The 17,215-nt window shown below is 40.4% G+C and overlaps 1 protein-coding gene across 8 annotated transcripts in view; it reads left to right on the plus strand.

Annotated features, from left to right (window-relative positions):
* Nucleotides 1-17,215, plus strand: part of NCOA2 (nuclear receptor coactivator 2) — a 268,760-nt gene that overhangs the window by 160,479 nt on the left and 91,066 nt on the right. For 7 of the 8 annotated variants that reach the window (XM_059902309.1, XM_059902312.1, XM_059902316.1 and 4 more), the window contains 2 exons: nucleotides 11,088-11,192; nucleotides 14,711-14,883. In XM_059902309.1, coding sequence (XP_059758292.1) covers nucleotides 11,107-11,192; nucleotides 14,711-14,883 — 259 coding nt within the window. In that variant the 5' untranslated portion in view covers nucleotides 11,088-11,106. Of the gene's footprint in view, nucleotides 1-10,763; nucleotides 10,863-11,087; nucleotides 11,193-14,710; nucleotides 14,884-17,215 lie in introns of those variants that run through there. The other variant, XM_059902315.1, reaches the window with a different exon arrangement.

A 17,215-nucleotide genomic window follows, 5' to 3' on the forward strand; every position in this document is an offset into this window, starting at 1 on the left:
ATTATTTTTTAAATTTATTTATTTATTTATTTATTTTTGCTGCGTGGGGTCTTCGTTTCTGTGTGAGGGCTTTCTCTAGTTGCGGTGAGTGGGGGCCACTCTTCATCGCGGTGCACGGGCCCTCTCACTATCGCGGCCTCTCTTGTTGCGGAGCACAGGCTCCAGACGCGCAGGCTCAGTAATTGTGGCTCACGGGTCCAGTTGCTCCGCGGCGTGTGGGATCTTCCCAGACCAGGGCTCGAACCCATGTACCCTGCATTGGCAGGCAGATTCTCAACCACTGCGCCACCAGGGAAGCCCTAAATTATTATTTTTAACGCCCTTTAAGCTCATTTGGGTTTAAATCTGTATTAACTACCCAAAGGGTGATTAGAAGAAGCTCCATTCTTGAGTCCAGTTATAACTTTAGTTCCCCAAAATGCAGTAACTGCATCTGGAGCGGGAAGGAGAAAGCTCTCCATTGACAGCTCTCCAGGAAAGCTCTGCTCTTACAAAATCTGGCAAATCGAGAGGGCTCCCTAATTCTCCATGCCCCGATCCTGAGGTCAGAGGATTGGGCTCCGTTGTACAATCGCAATACTAACAATATGATTGCACTTCTACTGAGAGCTGTTTATGTGTTCCAAGTTTGAAACTTCAGCTGAAGTACAAATCTCTCCTAAACTCAAGTATGGTTAGTTTCGATAATTACCAAAATCCAATGTTTGAGAGTGAAGAAAATGGTTAAAGTAAGTGTTTTGACTTATAAGTTCAGGTGCCAAGGTAATTTTTAAATTCTTTTCAAATAATGAATTCTTGTAAATAGCTTTCTAAATTCTAGTAATTCTCAGTAAATCATTCTGTAGGTATGTGTTATTTGCAAATAAAAATGCCTAATTTGGCTTATTTTTGTAAGAACAAATTGGGGGAAGGGGGGCCTGTTGATCCAGAGCTGCCTTTTTCTATTTTTGATGGCAACCATTGTCTCATAGCAAATACTGTTTGGAGTTATCGTAACGATCTGACAAAAAGAAAGTTCGTCAGAATTTGTATGGTGAAAAAATGAATCAGAGGTCCTCCCACCAAACCAAGGTTTTCCTCCTTGCTCACTTTCCACTTCTGTGGAAGAGACTAAAGAAAGAGCATAAAAAAGTATTCCAGAAAAAGACTTCTTATATGCGAGACATAATTTAAACTGCCCCAAGGAGCTGTATAACTGTGATCCTTTTTTCTTCTCTAACCGCAGACATTTCATTTGGGTCCTAAACCTTGTCCCTGGGACATGCTTAAAAGTTTTGCCCCTGCTTTGTGTTCTGTTTGACTGGAGACAAAGAACGCATAGGAAAGCTTGGAGTGAAATGAGGGTGAATGAGAAAAGGAAAGAGAGTGTCTTCCGTGGCATCTCTAGCGCCCAGAACCTGGCGTGGGGGACAGCAGTGTGGGCCCGCCTGGCCCATCAGGAGAATGCCCTGGACCCTCACTGGGAAGGAGGCAACTGAGGATGCAGGAGAAAGAAGCGTTATCTTAATCGCATGTCCTATGGGCCAGGGAACAAGTAGAAGGGAACCTCTAATTCTTCCTAGTGGAATCCACGAGGCCTGCATAAAGAAGATGGCTTTTCAGCTGAACTTGAAAGAGAAGATTTTCCTGAGGAAGAGCGATTTGAGTAACCTTTGCTGGAAGGCTCTTGTGATTTGGACATTGTTCTTGCTTTAGAATAGTCACATCTGTGGGAGCGAAAACATGAGAAAGTTACAAAAGTTAAGACTAGGATACAGTAATGAGTCCAGAATGACCAAGAGCCTCCATCTTTCTTATTTAGAGGAACTTGGGGTAGATTTGGAAAATATAATTTGGTTGTAATAGAGTTTCAGTAGTTATAGAATACCGTTACGGACTATCCTTTGATTGGCAAAAGGAAATAAATTTATACTTTAAATTTCATTGCAAATACTTACCTGTAAAAGGGGGTCCAATTTCTTATTTCATTCACTTTAGGCATTTTTCGTGCCACTTACCATAGAGTAGCTTTACCTCATTTTATATGCAATAGGCTTCCTGAAAATGAGCACGTTAACAATTTGTATGTTTTAATATGCATCCTGGAGAGCCTGGTTATTTAAAAGAATCTCTGGTTTGCTTGTTGTTTTTGTTTTTTTCCAGTGGCACGGCCGGGTCTCCTTCCCTCCCTCCCTTCCTCCCTCTCCCTTTCCTCCTTTCTGCCTTTTGGTAAACTCATCAAAATCTGATGCGTTAATGAAAGGAAATTTGGAAAATACAAACATTAAATTATACCCACAGTACTTGTTGAAACAATTTAACTAATACATTGGTAAATTTTCTTCTAATTTTTTTCTATAAATTAATTTTTCTCACTGTAATTCACCATCAGCTTAGATTGTTTCATAAGCATTTACATGGTATTAAATTCAACCTATAATAATATCTTACATTTATTAAATAAGCCCTTACTAGATGCCATTGTTCTATGCTCTTTATATTTCATGCTCTCAACAAACTTATAAAAGTATGTATTAGTATTTCTACAGTTTTAGAAATGAGGAAACTTAGGTCCAATGGGGTTAATTAGCATAATTAGCACAACTAATATGTGGTATTCCGGGCATTCCAAACCTGAGTTGACACCAGAGGATGTGCTCTTAGCCATTGCGTTGTACGACTTTTCCTGAATTTTGTTTTAATGGTTGCATAATAAAGAAATTCTATTATGGATCTTAGAGTTCTGTTAGAAAGGTGTCACTCTATCAAGAGAGAACTTTCCTGACCACCTAGGTAAAATGGCACTCCTCACCCCCATCTATTGACACGTTGTACTATCCTAGCCCTAGCCTTACCTATATATATACACATATATATATATATATATATATATGTGTATATATATATATATATTTTATAGCTCTGATCACTACCTGATATGGTAAATTTTATTTGTTTCACTGTTTCTCTTATGGACAAAAGACTTGGTCTGTTTCGTTCATTGCTGTATCCCCCAATTCCTAGAACCATGCATGGTATGTAATACATATTCAGTTAAACTTATTGAAGGATTTCATGATCTATGCCTTCAGGTTAGCTTTGCATAAATTCTCATTTTCATAATCAACTTTCATTGGGGCTGAAAGGCTGGAACGACCATGTGATCTGCATTTCCCTCTGTAAATCACAGGAATGCTAGGCTCCAAGTGCCCCAGGCTGGTGGGCAGTGCCCACCCCACACCTCTGCACAGCAGGCACGCTGCGTGCCTACCGAGAGCCAGCTTCTTGTCCAGACTGGTTTATGCTCATTGTGCTTGTTATTGTAATCACATAATTTTATTAAATATTATGTAACTGATTGTGAGTGTGAAAAGGTAATTATGTTTCTATAAAAACTAAGATGAATGCTTTGAAAAACTCAGTCAGATGGGCCAAAATTGCTTCCAAATAGGTGTACGCAACACACCTATAAAAGACTGGGAAAAAATAATGAAAATCTATACCTCATGAGCACTTATAAGAACTCTAAGTGTCTATGAGTTCTAGCTCTATCTTATTTTATTATTATTATTTTTTTAATTTATTTATTTATTTTTATCTTTGGCTGTGTTGGGTCTTCGTTGCTGCCCGCAAACTTTCTGTAGTTGCAGCGAACGGGGGCTACTCTTCATTGCGGTGCGCGGGCTTCTCATTGCGGTGGCTTCTCTTGTTGCGGAGCACAGGCTCTAGGCGCGCGGGCTTCAGTAGTTGTGGCGCACGGCTCCTCGGCATGTGGGATCTTCCCAGACCAGGGCTCGAACCCGTGTCCCCTGCATTGGCAGGCGGATTCTTAACCACTGCGCCACCAGGGAAGCCCCTAGCTCTATTTTAAATAAACAAAAATTGGAAATAGTAGACAGTGCCTTAATGATAGGTCTGATTTATGTGAGAAGGACAATATGAAACCCCAATGGAGACTGATACTCAAATATATTATGTTTAAAGTTAAAACGAAATGATTTAACTAGTAGGTATCATTTTCTGTAATTGCTCTTGATAACTGGCTTTTAAAATTAACCAATTACTACTTCTGATTCTGTAGGAAAAGAAGGCTTTTACTATTTTGAATGAAACTCAGCATTCTTGGTGTGCCAGAGAAAATTCCTAGCTGGTTTTATTACTTCAGTAACTTCATAATAAATTCAGTAATAACGGTAATGCTTCATTTTTCCTCAGGGAATAGTTGCTTATGAGCTGAGGCAGGATTTCCTTTCTGCAGTAGAACATGAGCTTCAGCAGGGCAGGGGCTTTGTCTGTTTTGTTCCTGGCTCTATCCATGTCTACAACAGTGCCTGATGCATTAATTGTTTATTGAACGGATAGATGAATGATTCTAGACATTTTTTATAGTATTTTGCATTTTACAATGAAACTACTATATTTTTGGCAAAAAGTACTTTCAAATTACATATTCAGTGTTTATCAAATTAAGTTAAAATATACTGCTTTCTATAATTTACATAAGTTTACATTTCTCACTTGAGTGAAAGTAATTAAAGAATAGGAGCCTCAATGCTTACGTTGCAGTGGTTAAGAATTGAGGAGCTATTTGGATTCACTTATGAGCTCTAAAACTTCCTAACGATGTGGCCTCAGTCAAGTTACTGTAGCTCTTCTGTACCTCAGCTTCCTCATCTGTAAAATGGTGATAATCATAGATTGTTATGGGAACTAAAGGTCTACCTATGTGTAAAGTACCTAGAGAATACCTGCCAAGATGGTAAGCATTCAGTAAATGATAGCTGTTATGATTACACTCGAGCGTGACTCCTGACCTGTCATTTATTATCTGAGCAATTTGAGCAAATTACTTATGGAAACAGGTCAGAGAGCTTAGATAATCTGTAAGGGGTGAGGGTGTGCGTGTGTGTGTGGGTGTGTGTGTGTGAGAGAGAGAGAGAGGGAGAGAGTGTGCGTATGTGTACGTGCACATATATAAAAAAACATTAAAATGTAGGTTTTTAAACAAGAAAAGTGCTTAACGCTTAATAAGTACTCAGTAAGTGTTAGCAAAAAAAAAAAAAAGCAAACAATATATTATACTGTGGGAGAAGATTCTCATTTATTTATTTTAAAACTTTTTACAACTGGAATAATCAAAAATACTTTTTATGTAGGTATAGACTGTCTTGCCCTGGCCATTTCTCTAAGTTTTTCTCATAAATTAGGAAGGTTTTTTTGAAGTCTCAAAGAAGTTTAAAATGGGTTTCAGAATTAAGAAAGAGAATTGAGTTTAACCTGGACAAGTTATGAAACCCTAACTAACACAAGTACTACGTTGTGGTTCTTAGTTTGATGACTTCTTTCCAGAATGCCAAGCCTTTGGTGAAAACTGGTTTTCCAAATATTAAATAGGGACTAAGTACACCCTACTTGAAGGGGCGAGAAGTGCTTACATTATGCAAGGAATGCAGTTCTTCCCCTGGTGTTTCCTCATCTGAGGCCTTGTTAAAACCTAGTCTTGCTATTCCTGGCTGTATTAGCACGGGCTGACGTCGTTGGGTGCAGAAGCAGCCCAGTGACTGGCTATATTAAGGAACTTAGCCTGTGAGAATTCAGAAAGTGGAAACCATCTTATGCCACTGATGTCAGAGTAGACGTTCTCTCCCCCCCCACCCCCGCCCTGTTGGTAATGATAGTTTAGAACAGCTCTCTGCTACTGACATATCCTGCACCGAATTTTGCTAAGATAAGACTTTCAGAGAGGATTTTTCCTTCTTTAGGAGAGATGGAGATTATGGAAATGTTACAGCAAAATATTTGTGTAACCAGCGAAAATGAATTTAGCCATTTATTTGATTATTGCAGCATGTGTTAAAGAGCGGCTGCCGCCCATTTGCAGCCTAATGTGTTTATTACAGTCTTCCCAATGGCATCTTGAAGTGTCTTTTAGCTAAAAAATTCATGAGGATTATTGGCTTTCAGTCAGAAAATGGAATATGTCTTCTAGTTACTGTCTAATATACCACTTTAAGGCCATTATACAAAAGTAAATCTGAGAGTGGGACATATTGAAAAGGAAGGAATTTTTAGCTTAAACATTTGTCTCTACACAGTTATGATGTTCCCGTGGAGTGAGAAACAGCATGAGAGAAGGTAGGTGTTGAAGCCATTTTACTTGGAGAAGAAGAGGTGTAGTTGTAGTCTGTGGTGTTTTCTGAAATCCTGTATCCAACTGGAAACTGTTAGTGTTTTATTTTGGAAAAATCATCTCCTAATAATAGTATGTGTTTGAATTATTGAAGTTAATTTTAAAAATCACGTGTACAGTAAGTTGCTCAAAAGTAGTGAAGTATAACTGAGAATTTGTTTCCGATAAGATGCCCTTTATTCTGGATGTGTATGAACGGAATCTCCTAAAACTTTGCAACTTACTGTATGAATTAATGTGCAGTTTTATGAGTCTCACTCTGTAAATACACACTGTAATGTGTGGGGTAAACTAAAATTTTATTGTATGAAAAGCAAGGAACAAAATAATATGTAAAGATGAAGTTAAAAGTGTTTCTATGATCCAGTAAAAAGTAACACTTTGGGGAAAATAATATATCATTTTACTAACTAAAATTTATTTTTGAGATATTGAATAGCCTCTTCTATCACTGTGTTAATACATTACTTGTTTTGCCAGTGGGAAGAAAAAGTTTGATTTTTCTGTGTGCTCTCATCCCTGCATTCAGTAAATCTTCATAGTTCTGCTTATGTTGTGTTTGTATGTGTGATGCTTTCTTTGTTTGCTTGTTTGGATGAATCAACGATACATCCTTGCATATAATCTGTATACTTACTGCATGGAAGATTTTTTTAACTCTTGCCAAGAGTTGGGGTCTTGCCAAAATATTGTTTGCTTTGGGTAATTTTGTTGAGTTGACACTGTTTAGAAAGTGGTTTTTCCCCTCCCGTCTTCACTGCTGTATCATCTAACTGACGTCCAAGGATTGGCCCACTCCCTATTTTCTACCTTTCTCGGGCATCTACATCCTGAAAGCACATTGTATACATTTTAAAATTAGATACTGTGTTTTTTCAGACTTATCAGAGTCTGATAAGAAATTTTGCTTCTGTAACATAAAGGGATCCTCCTGAAACACAGTATATTCTGAGGGAGAAATTGTTTCCAGTTTAGAATGAACAGATGTTTTTACTTGTGATATAGAAATAACGCATGCATCTAACTTTTGAGGTGGACTTCTGAGCGATGGAGGACCCTAAAAGATTATCCTTCCATAATTTAATAGAATAGAAATGGAAAAGTGCTTAAGTGAAGATGTATGTACACTTTTAATATTACTTGAGTATTTCTTAGTCTTGCAAAGTTTGTGAAGAATCAGACCACAGAGTACACAAGAGTGTCATCTGTCTCTTGTAAAGAGAGTTCTGGAAGAGCCTGGAAGGCCTTAGAAAGTATAGAAGCCTTTCTGGTCTCATATCAAGAGCTGGATGATTTATCAGGCAGCTCCTCCTCACGTAGGTGTTGATAAGAAAAGTTGTTCCAACAGCTTTGTATGTCATTTCATTATAAATTTCATCTCAAAGTGAGGAATTTCAGAGCAGGCCTAACTTTTTAAAAATATTTCTTGAAACTGGCAATAGAGGTCTGATGTTTGATCACTTATTATGTTTGGAGTTCAGCAACAGTATTATCCTTATTTGTTCTTTAATTGAATTTGTTCAGCATATAAAAAATCTGACAGCTTTACGGGCCTTGTTTGGAAGATGGCCAGTACTGATAAAAGATAAAATGCACATTATCATTTACATAAATTCTGGATGATTGACTAGTTTTAATGGCATGGGGCTGTATTGTGAGCAACAGCTTTGTTACCTTGTAAGCTGCATCGGTGAATTTCATGCATGAAGAGTGCATTTTTTAGCTGTATTGAGGGTTAACATTTTGTTTTGCTTTCTGTCATTATGCTAAGGATTTAACTGGCATTATTCACACACGTACCCGCCCAGAATATTGCTAATTTAAGAAAATCAAACATCAGTTCTTGTGGCTGTAAATCTTTCCTCTAACTGTCTAGTTCGTACAAGTTGATATCAGAGGATGTAAGGGAGGATGTGCTGTCACAGTGAAAGCAGGGCTATTGTTTGGTTCTAGATAACAAGAATGGACAAACTGGAACTTCTTTTCCAGTCTTGTCCTTTCACACACACTCCCCACTCCACCCAGCATCTGGTAGAAACTGGCTTGTTCTCCATGACTGTCATTTCCCATCAGATATGACCCAAGAGTTTACTTGTGTCATTTTCAGTTTTTGTGATTTACATTGAACTCTTCAGAATTCAGAGTGAAATGCTCCAGAATGTTAATTCCATGTGAATGTTGAAAACATGCAGACCTTTTAAGAAACTATTAGTTTAGACCTGCTCACAAAATAAAATGTCTAAACCTTCAATGCTGCCCTTCTGTATTCTCCATCTCCTTCCTTTTCCCTGGAAATTAATATTTAACTTTGATCTACAAAAATCCATTAAAGCTCATCTATCTATACAGTTCATTTTTTTAATTAATTTTTATTGGAGTATAGTTGATTTACAATGTTGTGTTAGTTTCAGGTATACAGCAGAGTGAATCAGTTATACATATACCTATATTCACTCTTTTTTAGATTCTTTTCCCATATAGGTCATTACAGAGGATTGAGTAGAGCTTCCTGTGCTATACAGCAGGTCCTTATTAGTTATCTATTTTATATATAGCAGTGTGTATATGTCCATCCCAGTCTCCCAGTCTATCCCTCCCCCCCATTTATTTTATTTTCGATGATTTTTCTATGTGTACATGAACCCTGGAAGCCATAGATCTATCTGTCTCTGGTTTTTATGGGTTACTTGGGTGGGAAAAAAATTGACTCCCCTAGTGCGTGCGCGCGTGCACACACACACACACACACACACACACACACGCTCAGGCGTGAAATACTAGCACTTGCTGCCAGCTGAGCCTCCACAGGGCGTTAAGAACATCAGAGCAGTCTGGGTTAGAGCCCCTCAGTTCTTCTCTTTGAGTACCTCACTAATGAGGGTCCTGTCATTTGTTTGGTTCATCCACTCAGGAGCAGGGCTTAAATCCACGTGTCTGCGGTAACATTACATCTACTTCTGGCCCCGTGGCAGGCAGGAGGGAGGCGCGCAGGAGCCGTCCACCGCCTGTCACCACCTTCCCCAGCCTCCTCCTCTCCCTGCTCCAGCACTAAGTTCACTTTTTCCTTTTCTTCTCCGTCTGAGAGTCTGTCCTTTTTTTCCCTGGGAGATGAGCAGTGATTCAGACAGGGCATCCCCAGCCTGATGGCTGCGGCTGGCAGAGGGCATCCGCCTGTCCCCAGCTTGGCCAGCGACTGCAGACCACCGTCCCCTGAGTCCTTCTTCTTCCCTTTGGTGGTTTAAAGGTTGGTTGGCAATGTTTCCTGGGCATCCATAGCCTAGGAAAGTGGCTCAGAAAAGAGGACATACGGGGCAGACACAGAAGAGCAAGCAAGAATGTTTGAAAAGCTGAAATTTTTAGGTTTTGAGGAAGTGTGTTTAAGGTACCATCACATAAAAATAAAACGGGAAAGTTGGCGTTTAAATAACTTAGTTCAAGCAGAAAATAATGATTTTTTAAAAATATTTACTTATTTTATTTTTGGCTGCGTTGGGTCTTTGTTGCCGTGCGTGGGCTTCTCATTGCGGTGGCTTCTCTTGTTGCGGAGCACGGGCTCTAGGCGCGTGGGCTTCAGTAGTTGTGGCACGTGGGCTCAGTAGTTGTGGCTCGCGGGCTCTAGAGCGCAGGCTCAGTAGTTGTGGCGCACGGGCTTAGTTGCTCCGTGGCATGTGGGATCTTCCCGGACCAGGGCTCGAACCCGTGTCCCCTGCATTGGTAGGCAGATTCTCAACCACTGCGCCACCAGGGAAGCCCAATAATGATGTTTTAAAGCTACAAATGGAGTGGTCTGTGAACCAGACGTGGGTAGATACAAGTAAAACATAAAAGTCTGCTCCAATGGCTTTAGTGCGCTTGGACCAGTGCCCGGGCGCTCCTGCTTCACGCCTCACTTCCCTCCAGTCGCCTGTTGAAATGCGTCAGCGCTGTCCCTTCATGCAGAGTTACAATTATGAGATATATATTTTGGGAAAAGTAAAAGTAGATGATGCTGGTGCTAATGTTAAAGCCCAAACTGAGTATATACGACTTGAAGGAAAACAGTCACTTATTTTAGTTGTCTGTCGAGAAGTTTTCTGAGCTTTCTGGTAATATTCAATACTATACTTTTTAATAGTTTTGGGGGGGGGGGCCATTTTTATCAAAAATGGCCTCCTCCATTAGGGTCAGTAATGTTCCTGATCTTTTGAGTGCATCATAAGACCTTGGGAGATAGCAGCTAGAATCAGCTGAGGGAGGGAGGGTCAGGGGTGGCAGGATGTGAGAGGAAGCCACTGCCCAGGGAGGGAGCTGCCAGGAGAGAGGGCCCTGAGGAGGGAGCAGTGAGCAGCTGATGCAGGAGGAGACCCCAGGGAGATGCCAGGGAGGCGGGAAGATCCTGTGTTTGAGGGGCCTTGCTCGCCAGGACAGGTGTGTCAGAGTGCCCTGGTCAGATTTGGAAACGTTCAGCTTGGTGGCGAGGCACTGCCTCTTCCCGGGGCTGTTCTTCATGGGTGAGTGATTGCAGCACAGAGTTGACATTGGCCAACCCCAAACAGAGAGTGGGAGGAGCCCCCTATGGCACCTGTAGCTCCCACATGGTGCAAGATCGCTCCTGAAACTGGAGGCTGGCCGCAGAAACGCAAGACTAGCAGATTGTATATAGTTCAGGGTGCTGTTGAAATACAACCCCTGTTCAAAGAGTGGGCCCATTGAGGTAGGCTTGTTTGTTTTTTAATTGTTTACCTTTACATTTGCTTAACTTAAGCACAGTTACACAAAAAAATTATACATGCCTTTTCATTGGGAATTATACATGCACATAAATCAAAACAATGTGTTACTGTTGTTAAATTTCTGATTAAAGCCATAGCTTTTTTTTATTGTTGGTAAATTGATCATCAGCTCTCTTCACTTGTTTTCTCCTTGTTTTCTGTTTCAGTTGCTGATATGTGTTCAAGATGAGTGGGATGGGAGAAAATACCTCTGACCCATCCAGGGCAGAGACAAGAAAGCGTAAGGAATGTCCTGACCAGCTTGGACCCAGGTTAGTTTCTCACTGAGAACACAACCAGTGTTGCCCATGAAAGCCACATGCATGAGCCTTTGATATTTTATCACATTGATTTCACACCTGATTCAAATGCTCTTTGGTTTTTCTCCCTAACTGTCAAGGCTTTGGACAGTTATGTATTATTTAGCTTACATTTTAGATATGCTAATCGGTTACAGATTTTATTATTCTTTACAAGAAGAGGAAAGCTACATACTTCTGGGTCCCCTGTGTACTTTGACTCTTAAAACCAGTTTATTCTATATATTGAATTTTTCACATTTTTACTCCTGTTTGCTTTTAGAATGTCATAATGACAAGACAACCCACAGTAAAAAAGTTTGCTGTTATATTTATACTGGCTTTTATTCTTTCTTTCTTTTTTTTATATTTAAGAGCAAGAAATGAAATGTCGAATCCCCTTGCTTTTGAGTTGGTGATAAAGACTGTGGGTCTTCAGTGAATAAAACAAATAATTTTAAAACAAGTTGCATATCATATATTATGGGTGGAAGTATGAGTTGTTATAACCTCCATGCAGGGTAGTTTAGCAGTATCTGTTAAAATTATAAATGCATATCTTCTTCTGAACTAGCAGTTCCATTTCTAGGAATTTTCCGACAATATACTTTGACACATGCAAAATGATGTATGTATGAGGTTGCCCGTTTCAGCGTTGATTATAAGCACAAAAGATTAGGAAAAACCTAAACAGCTGTGATACATCCACACACAATACAGCTCTGAAAAAGAATGAGGACACTCTTTATGGATCGATTTTAAAAATATCAATATCTCTTAAGAATATTGTTATGGAGAAAAAGCAAGGTTCAGAAAATCTTTATGGAGTCCTACCATTTGTATAGAAAAGGAGGAGAATAAGAATTCTATATATTGTTTTAGGATAATTAAGAAACATAAGAGTCGTTACCCATTTGGGAGGTGAGGACTAGGCAAATAGGGAACAGGGGTAGAAGAGAGACTTTATTCTTTTGATGATTTAAATCCTGTAAATGCTTTTTAAAAGTTAGACGGCCACTTCTGTTCCGTGGCCAGTAGAAAGATCAGATGAGGAACAGTAGGGAAGAGGACTAGGAAAAGAAGGAGGGGGCTTCCCTGGTGGCGCAGTGGTTGAGAGTCTGCCTGCCAATGCAGGGGACACGGGTTCGAGCCCTGGTCTGGGAAGATCCCACATGCCGCGGAGCAGCTGGGCCCGTGAGCCACAACTACTGAGCCTGCGCGTCTGGAGCCTGTGCTCCGCAACAAGAGAGGCCGCGATAGTGAGAGGCCCGCGCACCGCGATGAAGAGTGGCCCCCGCTTGCCGCGACTAGAGAAAGCCCTCGCACAGAAACAAAGACCCAACACAGCCTAAATAAATAAATAAATAAATAAAATTAAAAAAAAAAAAAAAAAAAAGAGGGAGGAAGAGCAGAAAGCCGTTCCATTTTCCCCGTCTAGTCGCCAAGCAAAACAAGACGATTAAAGGGCCACCGTCCACACCGCAGCCCCCATCTCCTGTGTGCGGCCTCTAGGTTCCCTGGTCCTTCCTGGCCAGCCTCAGCCTTCTGTCTATCAAACCGCCTTCAGGGCCCGGCGGTCCTGGCTGAGGAGGCCAGCTGGTAAGCGGAGCCTGTCCTCTCACCAGTGCTGTGCTGGTTCTCGGGTGAGCACAGCGCCTGCCTCCCCGGGCCTTGGAACACAGCGCCTCCTTCTCACCCATGTGGCGTTTAGTTGGCATCTTTGGGGGGGCGGGGGTGATGGAGGGAGGTGTAGGGGGTAGAGAGTTTCAGCATGGGAACTTAGCTCTTCTGCGCATGGCAGCCGCTGTCTCCCTTTCCCTGGAATTAATAGGGTTGAAGCCAGGAGTGAAGATGAGACTTAGCAAAACCAATTCTGGTCGCTGCTCTACCAGTCACTCACTAGGTGATCTTGGGCAACTCATGCCACCGCCATAAAGTGGAGAGATTGTGTTCTGTCTTAGGTTTATTAGTACATGAGAATAAAGCTAATATTTAGAGGCAAACATATGAATGTGTACTACAAATTACAAGATTTTATAAATTGGCATTGCATACAAATAATTATATATTAAGAATACAGAGAGCTGCTGCATTAAACAACTTGCTTTTCTTATTTATTGTATTGTTTGAATGTCATCCAGTGGACTCTACCGTACTTGAGAAAAAAATTGTATGCTGTAATTACCAAAGGGAACTTTTGAGTTTGCTATTTCCTCAAATTCAGATGAGGAGATCTTGCCAATTTTTATTTTTTCCCTCCCTTCCATTAACGGTTTCAAACTCAAGTCGAACTTGGACTGTTTGTTTACATTTTGCGTGTCATTCAGCTTGGACAGTTAACAAAGACCCTGGGCCAGTTTCGCTTTTGTTTCTAGCTGTACTGTGGTTTTTAACGTTATCTTAAAAGGCCGTTAGGACATATATACACTACCAAATGTAAAATAGATAGCTAGTGGGAAGCAGCCGCATAGCACAGGGAGATCAGATCAGCTCGGTGCTTTGTGACCACCTAGAGGGGTGGGATGGGGAGGGTGGGAGGGAGGGAGATGCAAGAGGGAAGAGAAATGGGAACATATTGTATATGTATAACTGATTCACTTTGTTATAAAGCAGAAGCTAACACACCATTGTAAGGCAATTATACTTCAATAAAGATGTTAAAAAAAAAAAAAAAAAGGCCGTTAGGTTTGATTATGAAGATCCTAAAGAAGTCTATGAAATTATAAAGATTTATTTTCATCATTTTGCTGTGCTTTACCAAAAATCATTGAAGTTTATTTATTCCTATTTTAACTAGGTTAACTTCCCTTCTTTTACTAATCTTAAATAAATTTTTATGAGTGTGAGCTCCCTTATGTTTCTAAAACTCTTCTTTATTTATTCAACAATGAAATTTGATACTTCTTTGTACCAAGCGTTGCATTAAGCACAGTGGTGAGCAAATCATCCTGTCCTTGTCATTGTGAAGCTTACAAGTCCAGTGGGAGACATGAAACACATTGAACAAATGATCACACACATAAATATGTAATTACCGACTGGGGTAAGTTTTTTGTTTGTTTGTTTATTTATGGCTGTGTTGGGTCTTCGTTTCTGTGCGAGGGCTTTCTCCAGTTGCGGCGAGCGGGGGCCACTCTTCATCGCGGTGCGCGGGCCTCTCACCGTCGCGGCCTCTCTTGTTGTGGAGCACAGGCTCCAGACGTGCAGGCTCAGTAATTGTGGCTCACGGGCCCAGTTGCTCCGCGGCATGTGGGATCTTCCCAGACCAGGGCTCGAACCCGTGTCCCCTGCATTGGCAGGCAGATTCTCAACCACTGCGCCACCAGGGAAGCCCTCAACTGAGGTAAGTTTGATTTCAAAAAGAAACATGCAACATTTAGGGAAGATTCGAGGAGTTTTTTCCACCAAAGTATTCCATGTTTCTATAAGTAACTTTTGTTTGCTCTCTTTATATTAGAACTTGGTTAACATGCTTATCTTTTTCATAATAGCCCCAAGAGGAGCACTGAGAAACGTAATCGTGAACAGGAAAATAAATACATTGAAGAACTTGCAGAGCTGATTTTTGCTAATTTTAACGATATAGACAACTTTAACTTCAAACCTGACAAATGTGCAATCTTAAAAGAAACTGTGAAGCAAATTCGTCAGATCAAAGAACAAGGTAAGAGGAGTGAATGAATATTTTGGAGAGTTTAGTTGGTTTCTGTTTTTCCATGTGTGAGAAATCCCTTCAGAGTCCCTTTAATCCATTTCTTAGGTTTAAATTATTGATGAGAAGATGATGTCACGGTGCAAGATGAATGCAGGTATCACTTGCAGTGGTTTATAAATAGGCTTTATATAAAATTCAGCAATTCCCTAAAGACGGAGGGGGCCGAGGTGAGGCAGGGTGATGTAACTTTTCATCTAGTAAAACTCAGTTAGGTGCCCCCTGACTCTCCTCCCCTGCCTTAGAATTTTCATAGCTTACACAGCAAGTGACTGTCATAATTTGCAAGTAAGGAGCCAGCCGAGGATGGAAACCAGAAGTAAGGAAGTGAACCACCTCCTGTTTCAGCTCGTCAGCATATTTAAGTGTGAGCCTCAACTGGCCACGCCACTAAATTAGAGTTTCATATCCTGAGTGACAAGAGATAGATTTGAAAGGCTCAACCTCTAGATAGAATTCTTTTGTGAAGTTGAAACACAGAACATGACAGCTTTCTTCCTGGGGTTTTCTTTTCTTTCTTTCTTTTTTTTTTTTTTTTCTCCCGAGATCATTTTCTGCCTCTCTTCTTTGATATTTTTGCCTACAGAAAAAAATTTAAGAAAATAATGTTTTAAAAATCACATTGGACTTTGTAGTGCCAAAAAAAATCTGTATTAGGCAAGTACAAACAGCGTCTTGGTGCCCAGGGCCAGTATATGCTCCTGAAGTCTTTATACACTGCTTTCCTTCAGGAGATAATAATCTCCTGTAACCTGTTTTCGAATGCATCCTCTTAGAGTTCATATCGTTTTTTTATCTGCCTTTTATATAACATTTAAAAGAGGCAGATTTTAGAAAAATAATGTCTTTGTCTCTATAGCTATGTGAGCCCGAAACTTTGCAAGTATAGTTCTGTCTTCTAAGAACTGAAACATATACACATAGCATCCATCACGCAGTTTTAACACCAGCCCGCTCTGAAAATCAGTATTTCCTGGTTTCTCCATCAAAATTGTATCATCGTAACATTCAGCTTTCATGGACTTTCTACTCAGTTGCATGCCTCAGTCGCCTTCATCTCTTTCCTATTCCTTTTGTTCCTTTTGAGATTCACTAGTTATCAACAATTCAGTTTAATCTCAATTTGGTATCAGCAAATGGATAAAATCATATTCCTAAAATTTTTAGGAGAAATAACTGGTTCAAGGTTACAGTGCTTTGAAGTTGCTGCATTTCTAGGTGCTGGTATCGTTGCAGTGGAGAAATCATTAAGCTTCTTGTTGCCCCTTTCTACGGATTTTGAATGATTCAATTTTGTGAACATCCCATGTTAGGTAGAACTTTCACACTTGAAAACAGTTATATGTGTATGTATTTTACTATCAAGATCTTGCACAGGGTTTTACAGTTTTGCAAAACCTTGGTTATTCCCCCCTTCAAACCATAAAACACGTTAAGATGTGTCACGCTGGGACCCTGCCGTACTTTCTCTGTGGGTGTAATCAAGGCCGCCATACCACCCAAGAAGCAGCGACAATAAAAACCCTGTCACATCTCCCTCTTACAATATTGTTTCCATTAATTTGAAAAGTAACGTGTTTTGAAAAGGGAAGCAGAAGTTAAAACCCAAATGAAAGTACACTTTTAACTTCTTGACCAATCTAATATTTTAAGAATATTGCTTGTTTAATAAATTGTTTTTTAGAGAGAATAGGGACCTTAGAATCAGATCGGGTGGAGGCTAGGTATGCATCCTGGTTCTGTCTCTTACAGACTTTTTGAACCTGGACAAATTATTTTCTCTCTCTGCGACTCAGTTTCCTCACATAGAATTTAGCAATCACAACATCTAGGTTGCACGGTTGTTGAAGAAATTAGAGGCTACGTAAATGCTCCCAGCAAGTACTCATCACAGTAAGCGTTTAGTACGTATTCAGTAAATATCTTTCCCACATTCAGTAGGAAGGCACCTTTTTTTCACCTATGCTCAGATCTTCATACAGTGAGCTCTTCCTTCAGATGGAAAGCAGGGGAAAGAAAGGTGGGGAAATGGTTATGAATATGCTCCCCTACAGGGTCATTTGAAGAAAGTCACATTTTTTCTGGGGCCAGAGGACTCCGCATCCACCTACAGCTCTGTGCGGCCACCTTGATTTCTCTCAGCAGCTGGCAGCCAGCTAAGGTTCAAGAGCAACACATAGGTCAGATCGGAACCCTTCCTTCTCCCTCTGTATGTGTCCACCCACCCAACTGTCAATCAGTGTAAATAGAATCCAACCATCATCTTTACAGCGTCATCCAAACT

Source organism: Balaenoptera ricei, chromosome 17 (genome assembly GCF_028023285.1).
Source record: "Balaenoptera ricei isolate mBalRic1 chromosome 17, mBalRic1.hap2, whole genome shotgun sequence".
Taxonomy (NCBI): domain Eukaryota; kingdom Metazoa; phylum Chordata; class Mammalia; order Artiodactyla; family Balaenopteridae; genus Balaenoptera; species Balaenoptera ricei.